The 12,383-nt window shown below is 46.1% G+C and overlaps 1 protein-coding gene across 6 annotated transcripts in view; it reads right to left on the minus strand.

The window, feature by feature from the left end:
- LARP4 (La ribonucleoprotein 4) overlaps positions 1-9,925 on the minus strand; it is a 59,275-nt gene extending 49,350 nt beyond the window's left edge. Inside the window, exon 1 of one of the 6 annotated variants that reach the window (XM_058673123.1) lies at positions 9,842-9,925. In XM_058673123.1, the coding sequence (XP_058529106.1) occupies positions 9,842-9,889 (48 nt within the window). In that variant the 5' untranslated portion in view covers positions 9,890-9,925. Of the gene's footprint in view, positions 1-8,568; positions 8,726-9,841 lie in introns of those variants that run through there. The other 5 variants (XM_058673124.1, XM_058673125.1, XM_058673121.1 and 2 more) reach the window with 5 other exon arrangements.
- Positions 9,926-12,383: the final 2,458 nt, after the last annotated feature.

Raw genomic sequence — 12,383 nt, forward strand, 5'->3', positions numbered from 1 at the left:
ATTGCTTTCTCACTCATATGAAAAAGCTCTTGCCACTGGAAGCACTTGGTGAACCTTTGATCTTTTCTGAAAAATTACAAGTTATTGTACAAGCCTGAGAACTAAATAAGTGAGACATCTGTCCCAGAAAAGTGTTAAATGCTGTAACCACCCAGAGTAAGAGGCGACGTATGTTGATCTTCATTGTTCTGTAGTAATGAGTATGAAATAATGAGCCCGGCATCATGGCTCAATTGGCTAACCTTCCCCTTGGAAATGCCAGCATCCCATACGGGAACAGGTTCATATCCTGGCTGCTTCACTTCCCACTCAGCTCCCTGCCTGTGGTCTGAGAGAGAAGCACAGAATGGCCCAAAGCCTTAGGACCCTGCACTGGTGTGGGAGACGCACAAGAAGCTCCTGCTCCTTCCCGGCTTTGGAGTGGCTCAGCACTGGCCATTGCACAACTGCGGCCATTTGGGAAGTAAACCAGCAGATGGATGATCTTCTGTCTCTTCTCTCTTAAATCTGTCTTTCCAATAAAAAGTAAATACACAGAATTAGGAAAAAAAAAAAAAGTATTAGCAATGTGTTACATAAATCCTGCTTTACTCCTGATTTTTCTGCCCTGACAAGAAAATTCTTTCTCGGGGACCAGCGTGATGGTTTAGTGGCTAAAGTCTTCACCATGAACACGGCGGGATTCCACATGGGCACCTGTTCTAATCCCAGCAGCTCCACTTCCCATCCAGCTCCCTGCTTGTGGCCTGGGAAAGCAGTCGAGGACGGCTCAACGCCTTGGGACCCTGCACCCGTGTGGGAGGCCTGGAAGAAGGCCTCCGGATCGGCACAGCTCTGGCCGTTGCGGCTCACTTGGGGAGTGAATCATAGGACGGAAGATCTTCCTCTCTGTCTCTCCTCCTCTCTGTATATCTGACTTTGCGACAAACAAATAAGTAAATCTTAAAAAAAAAAGTTGCATTTACCCAACCAAAAGTATAACTATAAAATATTTAAATAAGGTAATTAATTTGGTTGACTTGCCCCAACTCAGAGCAGACTGGTCAACAAAACTTGGATTAGAACTGGAAAATATTTCACATTTCCTTGTCAGTTCTGCCTCTCTTGAGTTTCTGCAATTATCAGTGCTACTCTCAGAGTTCGATGAACTTGCCAGTAATGTACAACAGAAAGCACACATTTCCATCGGTTTTTGGGAAGGCAACTAGTACATACCAGATGCAACACCTGCAGACAGCCGAGTGGACTACACGATCAAATGCATTGAGCCCTCACCCTGACAGTATTACAAGGCTAATGAAAACATTCAACACCACAAACACGAACTCACGCATGTCAGATGACATTCTCCTCAAATTACACAAAGGAACTTTAAAAAAATAAAAGAAAATTTTGCCATCTATTTCAGATCATTCAGCTAGCAGTTGAGCCTAAGATTCCAATACCCTCAACAGAAAGTAATAGTGCATAATATGAAACTTTGTTTTCAATAAGATCGGAAATTTGTCTCAGCTAGGAAACATCAAAAAGTTTAAGCAAAGCAGTTATTATAGCAATGATAAATCAAACTGTTACAAACAAAACAAAAAACAAGAAATAAAACAAACAAACAAAATGTTACAAACTTCACCACAACCAGAGGACTGCACAGGGCTGGCAGTGCAAACGGGTAGGCTGGAACCTGGCAGATAGGGGAGAACTCCTGGCTTCGGTCTGACCCAGCCCTGACTGGCAACCCAGGGCGAGAACCAGTGTAGCAAACCTCTTTCTAATACTGTCTTTCAAATAAATCAATATATCTTTTTTTAAAGAGACTTTTTAATAACTTCACAATGGCTTTCTCAGCAACCTACATTTTCTACCTCAAGGTAACACAAATTGAGACTCTGGTTTTTGTTTGTTTACTTAAGATTTATTTGAAATGCAGAATTACTGGGAGAGACCAAGAGTTTATCCCATCTGCTGGTTTACCAAATGGGATGAACAGCCATGCAGGAGCCCAAATTCAAGAGTCAACAGCTTCAAGGGATCTCCCACATGACCAAGTACTTGGGCCATCTTCTACTACTGTGCCAGGTACGTCATTCAAGATCTGTACCGGCCACATGTCGCCACCACCAGCAGCAGCTTAACTTGCTGTGCCACAATCCTGTCCATACCATTTCATTTCTAACTACAGTCAAAATCTTACATTTTTTTTAAGTTTTACTATTAATATTGCTTGAGAGATTTTCCACCCACTGGTTCACTCCCCAAATGGTCACGATGGTCAGAGATGAGCCAATCTGAAGCTGGAAGCCAGGAGCTTCTTCTCCATCTTCCATGTGAGTACTGGTTCCCCAGGCTTTGGGCCATCCTCCACATCCTGGCAAAGTATGCAGGCCATAAGCAGGGAGCTGGATCAGAACTGGGGCAGCCAGGACACAAAGAGGCATCCTTACGGGATACCAGCACTGCAGGCAGAGGATCAGCCCGGCCCCGAAAATCACATTTTTAAGCTCCAAGGGCGATTAAAAGTATGGATTTTATATATTCATGTCTAATATTAAGCACTACTGATTTCTTTTTTAAAAGATTTACTTATTTTTATTGGAAAGTCAGATGTACAGGGAGGAGGAGAGACAGGAAGAACTTCCATCCGATGATTCACTCCCCAAGTGACCACAACAGCCGGTGCTGCACCACTCTGAAGCCAGGAGCCAGGAACTTCCTCCAAATCTCCCATGCAGGTGCAGGGTCCCAATGTTTTGGGTCATCCTCGACTGCTTTCCCAGGCCACAAGCAGGGAGCTGGATGGGAAGTGGAGCTGCCGGGATTAGAACCGGCGCCCATATGGGATCCCGGGGCTTTCAAGGCGAGGACTTTTGCCGCTAGGCCACGGCACCGGGCCCCAGCATTACTGATTTCAATGAGTTCTGAAGAAATGTGGGGCTGGGGCAAGTGCAGTAGCATAGCATGCTAACCTTTCACCTCAAGCACCAGCACCCCAGACAGGCACAGGTTCTAGTCCTTGTTCCTCTGCTTCCCATGCAGCAGCCTGCCTTTGGCCAGAGATAGCACTGGAGAATGACTCCAACCTCGGGCTCCTCCTCCCATGTTGGAGAGCCAGAAGAAGCTCCTGGCTCTCGGCTTCAGTTCAGCCTCGCTCCAGCCATGTGGCCTTTTGGGAGTGAACCAGCAGACGAAAGACACCCCACTCTCTCTAACTCTGTAAATCTGCTATTCAAAAAAAAAAAATGTAGTGTTGGCAAACAGCTCAAACAAACCCAAACTGACAGAATTACAGTATAATGTCAATAGTCATTATTGGATCTTTTCTGAAAAAAGTCCATACATACTGTGATCTGGAGCGTTGCGGACAGTTTTATATAATTTCTGAGCATGTTATTTCATGTTTCACACTCCCTTTCAGCCCATTACATCTATTACTTGCCAAGGCTTTCCCTTATTCTTAACTTTCACACGCAGCTCCAATACACATTTCAGTACCACATTTAACAACTAGTCAGTGATTTACTTACTCAAAATAACCTTTCTTGTCAATCATTTGTTTACTTTTTCTACAATTTTTCTCTAAAAAAACTAACCTAAAATTTACAATGTTATAGATTTAAAAAATCATTAGTTTTAGACAAAACAGTGCAAAATGGTATGAGAAATGTTTATGTAACAGACATTTTCACATTTGCAGGATGTAAAATGGTGGTAATGATGGCATATCAATATGCCTGATAATATTATTGGACTGTCAACTTTAAAAAGTGCTTAAATTAATTGTGAATTGCTTGTCTGGACATTTTACAATTAAAAACCACAATTTAAGTGTTATTAAAGCATCTTACAGTATCATCCATCAAAATATGTGGTGTTAGAAAACTCAAAGAGACAGACACCCAATTTTAATAATCATTAAAACAAACACTTGGACCTGGTACGGTAGCCTAGTGGCTATAAAGTCCTTGCCCTACATGTGCAGGGATCCCATATGGGCGCCAGTTCATATCCTGGCGGCTCCACTTCCCATCCAGTTCCCTGCTTGGGGCCTGGGAAGCAGTCAAGGAGAGCCCAAAGTCTTGGGACCCTGCACCCATGTGGGAGACCTGGCAGAGGATCCCGGCTCCTGGCTTCAGATCAGCTCAGCTCCAGCAGTTGCAGTTACTTGGGGAGTGACCCAGTAGCTGGAAGATTTCTGTCTCTCCTTCTCTCTGTAAATCTGACTTTCCAATAAAAATGAATGAATATTGGGCCTGGTGCGATAGCGTAGCGGTTAAAGTCCTCATCTTGAACACGCTGGGATCCAGTATGGGTGCCGGTTCTAATTCTGGCGGCCCACTTCCCATCCAGATCCCTGGGAATGCAGTCAAGGATGGCCCAAAGCTTTGAGACCCTATATCCGCGTGGGAGACCTAGAACAAGCTCCTGGCTCCTGGCTTCAGACTGGCTCAGTTTCAGCCAATGCCGCCGCTTGGAGAGTGAGTCATGGACGGAATTTCTTCCTCTCTGGATAACTGACTTTACAATAAAAGTAAATACATCTCTAAAAAATAAATAAATAAATAAATAAACGAATCTTTAAAAAAAAAAAAAAAAGGCACCATTGGAACCAAACTAAACCAAATCAAACCAGCAAACTAAAGCCAGCACAACTGACGACTAGTATTAGAGGCATAAATATAGTGTGAAAACTGAACAAGATGTTAACCACAAAAATCCTCCAAAATTTCAATTTGCCTCCCCAGTGTTCAAAAACTTTCATAACTAAATAAAAGTGCGATGAAAGGGTCACATAGCTGTCTTATGCCAACAGAATTTGTTGTAAAGAAATTCAAGTGAGGTCATCTTTGACACATCTGTGAATTATCAAACCTTTTTACCTTTTCACAGGGGCCTCATTCAGAACTGAAACAAACAAAAAGCCCAAAATTACACCAAACTACCCAAGTCAACAGAATCCCTGTGTAAAAGGCACCGGCTGTGCACGTTTACAGAACACTACTGCACGGCTCCTGAGGCCTAACTCCAACAGCAGCATTCATCAGCTGCATTACCTCATGCAAATTCCAGTTTCCTGGACTTCAAGGAAGGCTAATAACACTAACTAGAGTGCAAAGGGTTGAGAAGATATACACAAGGCCAAACATCTAAGGGGCTGGCACATGGTAAACAACACACACTTATCTCCATGCCTCTAATGCTACCACAAAGGACCGCTAACATTCTTTTTTAAAGATTTAATTATTTTTATTATTGGAAAGCCGGATATACAGAGAGGAGGAGAGACAGAGAGGAAGATCTTCCGTCCGATGATTCACTCCCCAAGTGAGCTGCAACAGCCGGTTCTGTGCCGATCCGAAACTGGGAACCAGGAACCTCTTCTGGGTCTCCCATGCGGGTGCTGTGTCCCATTGCATTGGGCCGTCCTCGACTGCTTTCCCAGGCCACAGGCAGGGAGCTGGATGGGAAGTGGAGCTGCCGGGATTAGAACCGGCGCTCATATGGGATCCCGGGGCTTTCAAGGTGAGGACTTTGGCCGCTAGGCCACCATGCTGGGCCCAGGACCTTTAACATTTTATCTTAAAAATTAGAAGTTCAGTTCAGTGCAAAATAATTACAAAATCTACACAGTAACACTCATAATATCCCTTTTGTATGAAGACCTGCTTATTTATGCCACTGACTGCACTTATAAAGTAGTTAGGTTAGGGTCCAACATGCAGCTTTCCACAGATGAGTACACAAGCAAAGCCTGCACAGACTCAGAAACCAGATGCACCTGGCCCAACATGACACACTGGGGATGGCAGAGCAGTCAGAACGCTCCTCTGCCTCATGCCGCACCAACAACCCATGGCCCTCAGAATGCTTTAAATACCAGGTACACATACAAGATAGCAAAGTAAACCAATTACGGTGAAATACAGTTATCAAAACATTTCAGCATTTCTAATAACCATGAGCCTTTCTCTACTTTAAAATGAACAGATATTTCAGAACACCTGGAAAAACTAATGTGTACTCCAAAAGTTTATGGAAAAGGCACGTTGTTTAAAAGTATGTATGAATTTTGGGGCCCGGCACGGTGGCCTAGCGGCTAAAGTCCTCGCCTTGAACGCCCCGGGATCCCATATTGGCACCAGTTCCAATCCCGGGACCCTGCACCCGCGTGGGAGACCTGCAGAGGTTCCAGGTTCCCGGCTTCGGATCGGCGCAGCACCGGCCGTTGCGCTCACCTGGGGAGTGAATCATTGGATGGAAGATCTTCCTCTCTGTCTCTCCTCCTCTCTGTATATCTGACTTTGTAATAAAATAAATTTTTTTTAAAAAAGTATGTATGAATTTTAAAGTTTTGCACAAAATACTCCCATTAAGTGAACCTTTTGACGTACTCTGGTGTGATAGGAATATGTCTTTTTTCCTGATGACAAGGTCACAGACCACTGTTGTCTCCACTAAAAGTTAAACAATTTCAAACTCCCAACTGGGTTTTGGTTACAAACTAGTAAAAACTAACAGGAATTTTTTTTTTTTTTTTTTTTTGCTCAACCATATTCAAGTATTTCCTCAATTCTATCCAAGAACTCAGATTAATAACCCTGGCTGAGGGGAAAGTACAAAAGTGAGTTTTGGAGTGAGACTTGTGTCCAAGAGACTAGACTTCAGACTTTAGTCACCACATTGCCTACTCTCGGAAGACCTTGGATACCCACCTTCTGAGCTGCAGTTACTTATTAAGAATAATTCCTTATCATAACACTGTAGGGATAAACGTTAGTTAACAAAACACCACACGACCAAGGTGGTGGTTTTTCTTAAACCTGGATATTGGAACAGGCTGCGAGGGCCAGGCCTGAGCTGAGGCCAGAGTCCAGGGCACGCTGCGCGGGTGGCAGGGACCCAACCCACTGAGCCCTCACCTGCTGCCTGGCGTTCGGCAAAGGCAGGGAGCTGACACGTGGGCCCAGCTAGTCCCCTGTGGAATGTAAGGAATCTTACCTGCTAGGGCAAACGCTTAATTCCCCATGCGTTCATTTCACAAGATTCCAACAGGGACTCAACCCTCAACGTTGAGAGATTGATCGCTTCTAGTGAAAATTTTAAGAAAAATTCATCGACATACCAACTCACAAAGAAAATGGCTAACAAAGACATTCACTTTAAAAGCAGCAGAGGAGACGCGGTAGGGCTAGTGGGAACTGCTGTGTCGGACAGATGGACGCTGCAAAAGCCCGGCCGAGATCTGACCTCAGAACGCTCTCCCTCGACATTCCTTTGACCGAGTTCCTTCACCTCCTGCACTCAACTTCCTTCAGGGCAGATCTGTGCCATGCTGCTACGGCGACAGGAAAGGCTCGAGCTCAAAGACCCGAGAAACGGAGAAACGGAGCCATTCTGGAGTTCGCATTCTAACTCAGCCAGAGGAGCGAATTTGCAGGTCAAAAGTTTCTTCCGGGATTCATTGCCACAAATCAAACATCACCATTTTTCTCTTGGCAAAAACATGTATGTCTACAAGGTGCAGTATTATGTCCTAACACAAACTGGCACTGCCTAAAATCATCTTTCATTCTAGCGAGGGAAGGCGACCAGGATCAAAGAAAAAAAAAAGTCAACCGTGAACTCAATCGTTGGAGGTTTTTTGTGTTCAGAACATCGCAAAATGAATGCTTATCATGAACGCTGGGGACACTCGAAGGCAGCAATGCCTTTCACAACCTACTAAGTCCATCTCAAGTTTATCAGCTATACAATGTTAATTCAAGAGGAAAAATACTACTTTCTATGCTGGATTATTACGAGATTTCATTCTCAACGCCGGGGCGGGGGGGGGGGGTGGACACCCATCCCACACTAGACCGCCCAGCGCCTAGTTTCATTACACAAAGAGCAAACTCTTTCCCTCATGGAACAAGATTGTTTGTGTGGGCCAAGAGTTAGACGACCACGCCAAGTTGCCTTTTTTTTTTTTTTTGGTGAAAACCGACAAATTTTCACCAACGTCTAAAGAACAATATATGAGCTGGAACCAGAGCAGAAGAGGCCGGGCAGTCAGCTGACGCTCACTGCAGGCGAGGAAGCAAGGGCGCTTGCAACAGCGGGCACCGAACCCGTGGCCCCCGGCGCAGGTTGGCCGCCACCTGCAACCCCCTCCAGGGTCCTTCCCAGCGGCGGACTCCCCGGCACCAGCCGCCCCCCGAGCCTTCCCCCGGGGTCCCCCTGCAGCAGAGCCAGAGCCCCGCAGCCCGCGAGCGTCCGGCACGACCCCAGGCCGCCGCCGCCGCCCGAGGAAGCCAACGAGAAGGTCAAAGCGGTGCCTTTCACGGCTCGCGCCGGGGCCACGGGCAGCCGCTTCCCTCCACAGAACATTCGAGAGCCCACGCCGGCCCGCCGTCCGCCCGGCCCGCCGGCCCCGCGCCCGCCCGGTGCCCGCCCGGCCCGCCGTCCCCGCGCCCCGCGGCCTGCGCGGCCCAGCTGCTGTGTCAGCCCCGGCCGAGTCACATGGCGCCGGGGACCGGCCTGGGACCGGCCGGCGCCCGCCACGCCGCCTCCCGCCAGCCGCGCCGCACGTACCTCCACGAACAGCAACATGTCTGCCGCCTGCGCTCCGACCGGCTGGCCCAGGCCCCCGAGCCTCCGTCGCCACGAGAGTGACACCCGTCGTGCCCCGGCACCACCACCCGGCAGTGGATGCGGCTCCTCCCCCGCCGCGCCGCCCCGGCCCTCCTCCTCCCCCACGCCCCGAAACGGCGACTGCTTCCGGCGCCGCAGCCCCAACTGCTTCCGGTTCGGCGGGCGGGCTGCCCCGAGGCGGCGTGGGACGTGCCATTCGCTGCCGCCGGGAGGGGAGGCCGCGTCGAGGGCGGTCCCATTCTCGGACAAGGTGGAGGGGGGGAGTGTATGAGAACGCGTGCCCAACACCCGCGGCCAGACCGCGCTCACGCCCCACGATCCCGCGGTGTAACAAGTTCAGACCCCAGATCTGATGAAAAGCCTGTACTGGCCGGAGAGTAAGGGAACAAACGCCCCCCAACCCTGCACCTTGCTGAAAACGTGGTGGCTCATAGGAAAAAAAAAAAAAGGATGAGGGGAAGCTGTGGTAATAGCAAAACACTTGTAACAGCTATTGTGTGTTAATGATTTACTATACTCTTGGCGCCCTACCAAGCGTTTTGCGTGAATCAATCTTAATGCTATGCAGTAATCTTCATCTCATCGGACCCATTTTGCAGTTGCAAGAGCCTTGCAAGAATGCAGACAGATTTCCCTTAGGCATGCCTGCAAAGAACTTAGAGCCCTAGGCTCTTGAATCTTGCCTTTCTAGCTAGCGCTCCACCTCTCTGCTAACAACCCTTAGTCGGCACAGCCTCGTCACGAGTGTTCTGTCAATCATCCACATGATATGCAAGCAAAATTAGCTTTTAAAACTGCAGCGATGCGTTTGGTGACCCCAGTTCCCCGGTCAGCACTAAGGCAGTAGAGCCTGCCGCTTGTATGCCCAACCTTACATAGTCACCTTGAAGTTTTCCAACTCATTTTATTTCCACTCCGTTGTGTGTGTATATATACATACATACATATTCTGTTATATATGTATTCTGTTTTATATATGTATATACATATATGTCGGATATATATATATGTAATTTTCACCAAACTGCTGTTAGGTGCTTTCAAGACGCTCCCACTGGAATCTTACTTTCCCTTAATCTAACCTGGACACTTTCTCAAGTCAGAGAAATCTCAGCCATCACACTGGTGACATTTATGTCAAAAGCTGTCTAACCTGATCCTCATCAAACCAGTTTTTCACTTTCCCCCAAGACAGAAACCAGGTAAGCCTCACCTCCAAAGCCGCGGCTGCAGCTCTCCTGCCCATCTGAAAAGCCTTCATGCAAAGCAACTTCTCATTCCGTGAGCTTCCCCCGGGCCTCTGTGCTCAGCAGCTCTCTTCTGCGTGTCTCCTAGCAGCACCTGATATGTTCCATCTCTTTTATTTTTCCTTTTTTAAAAAGTTTCTTCATTTAAGGGAAGGGTAACTGCATAGCGATCTCAACCAATGCTTGTCAAATTGAAAGGGAAGGAGAACAGACTTTAATTTTAAAAAGTCCTCATTTCCACTTGCTGAGGAATTCCATGCTGCGCGAAAAGAGACAGCAATAATGCTAAGTAACCAATGAAAGGAAAATGAAACTGAAAGTCCTCTTGTTTAAAATGAAAATTTTAAAAAGTTCTCTTATTTAAAGTTATTTGATAATGTCAAGAAATACTGGAGAGTGATGAATATTTCCATCAGACTTCACATTTATAGGAATAAATAATTCTCCTTCATTGTGGCCCTTTTAGAACATCTTATGTCTTTTAGAAATAGGCTTAGTTTTGACTGATAGAAGAAGAAGCAATGTGTGATAGTTGTACCTTCAAAACTGTCATGGATCACCATATTTCAGACAGTTCCTATGGAAGAAATAATGAAATATGAGAAAAACAAAAATGAAGTATGGCATTTTGATCTTGACACATTCACCAACTAATGAGTGGAGACAATTAAATGACTACATTTCAGTGAGGTAAGAAATTGCAACAAGATTGCAAAGGATTTGGAAATATAAAGGAGAGAATAGCTAATGAGTTTGTAAAGAGGTTAAGAAATATCTTCTCCCTGTACATTGATGGTCTTCAAATGCAGAAATTGCTTAATTTTCTAAGTTCACAGTGACTCAGTTTACAAAGTTCTTGATCTAAAACAATTTGTTTTAGATCCAAGATTTGTATAAGACTAGGGCACGGTGTGATGGCCTAGTGGCTAAAGTCCTCGCCTTAAAATCGCCAGGATCGCATATGGGCGCCGGTTCTAATCCCAGTGGCCCCACTTCCCATGCAGCTCCCTGCTTGTGGCCTGGGAAAGCAGGAGAGGATGGCCCAAAGCCTTGGGACCCTGCACCTGCGTGGGAGATCTAGAAGACGCTCCTGGCTCCTGGCTTCGGATATGCTCAGCTCCAGCTGTTGCGGCCGCTTGGGGAGTGAATCATCAGATGGAAGATTTTTGTCTCTGGCTCTCCTCTCTGCAAATCTGCCTTTCCAATAAAAGAAATAAATACATCTTAAAAAAGAAAAAAAGTAAACCACCCTATGCTTCAATTGCTCCAGTCTGCAAAGTCCTTTCACTGCCTCTCTAACTGCGGGAGCTGCCCAAAGTACTCCTCGTTTCCCTTAGAAAGTGGCCAGCTGCAGAACTTAAAAGCCTTCTTCAATCAGAGTAGTTCGTATGCAATGCGAAAGGTGTGGTCTCCATCCAAATAATACCTTCTAAGTGATTACTTCTCCAAGAAATGTGAATGGACAGTTTAGGATGTTGCACTTATTTCCCCACAGAGCCCCGGGGGAGGGGAGACCAGGAGTTCCATTTAACACTCGAATGCCTGGATTTTAACTCATTTCAGCTGGGCTAGGTCGGCTGCTCCTGAGGTCTTTCAGAGCTCCTGCTGTCTTTCCAGCCCTCCCAACCCCTTCAGCATTCTACTCTCAGGCACATGGAATGCATCTCTTAGAAGGCCCCTTTAAAGCATCTGAGTCAGTGGTGAATGTCACAGTGAGTCGGCCCTGACATCAGCAGGTCTGGGAACCAGTGGTTAGCAACCAGTTAGCTGGGGAGGGGTGCCACTATTTCTGGAGCAAGAATGCTCTTTTCTTAGCTTCCTAGTAGATAACGTTTTTGTGTGTGTTTGCCTAGATTAAGTGAAAAAAAAAAGAAGAAATAAAACAAAATCACCCCAATTCTAAAAATTTTTATCAACACAGAAAGTGAGGCACAAACCCAGAAGAGCCCCAGATGTTCCAGCAGTCTCGAAGTTTAAAATCCTACTCTTGGTGCGGGACATCCTCACTAGGCGTGAATAAGCACAAACCACTCAAGTTGCAAACGTCAGTAAGAAACCAGACATTTGCAGAATGCACCTTTTTAAAAAAATCCATTTTTGTTTCTTTCAGTGTCAGAGTCACAGATGGACAGATCTATTCGTTGATTTGCTCAGTGTCTGCCATGCGTTCTCCCCTTGCAGCCCCAAGTAAAATTCAGAATCAGTCCGTCAAGTGCTACCGAGAAGACTCTACCAATGTTTTGATGGAGAGTATGTTAATTATATTGATAACTTTGAAAGGGAATTGAAGTCTTTTTTTTTTTTCTAGAGAATCCCTTTTTTAAATTGACTACATTGCATTATGTGACACAGTTTTATAGGCACTGGGATTCCCCCTACCCCTTCCCAAACCACAACCCTCTTAGTGGATTCCTCCACCTTGTTGCATTACCACAGTTCAAATTCAGTTGAGATTCTTTCATTGCAAGCATCTACCAAGCATAAAGTCCAGCATCTGATTGTCCAGAT

This window comes from Ochotona princeps, chromosome 15 (genome assembly GCF_030435755.1).
Source record: "Ochotona princeps isolate mOchPri1 chromosome 15, mOchPri1.hap1, whole genome shotgun sequence".
NCBI classification, from domain to species: domain Eukaryota; kingdom Metazoa; phylum Chordata; class Mammalia; order Lagomorpha; family Ochotonidae; genus Ochotona; species Ochotona princeps.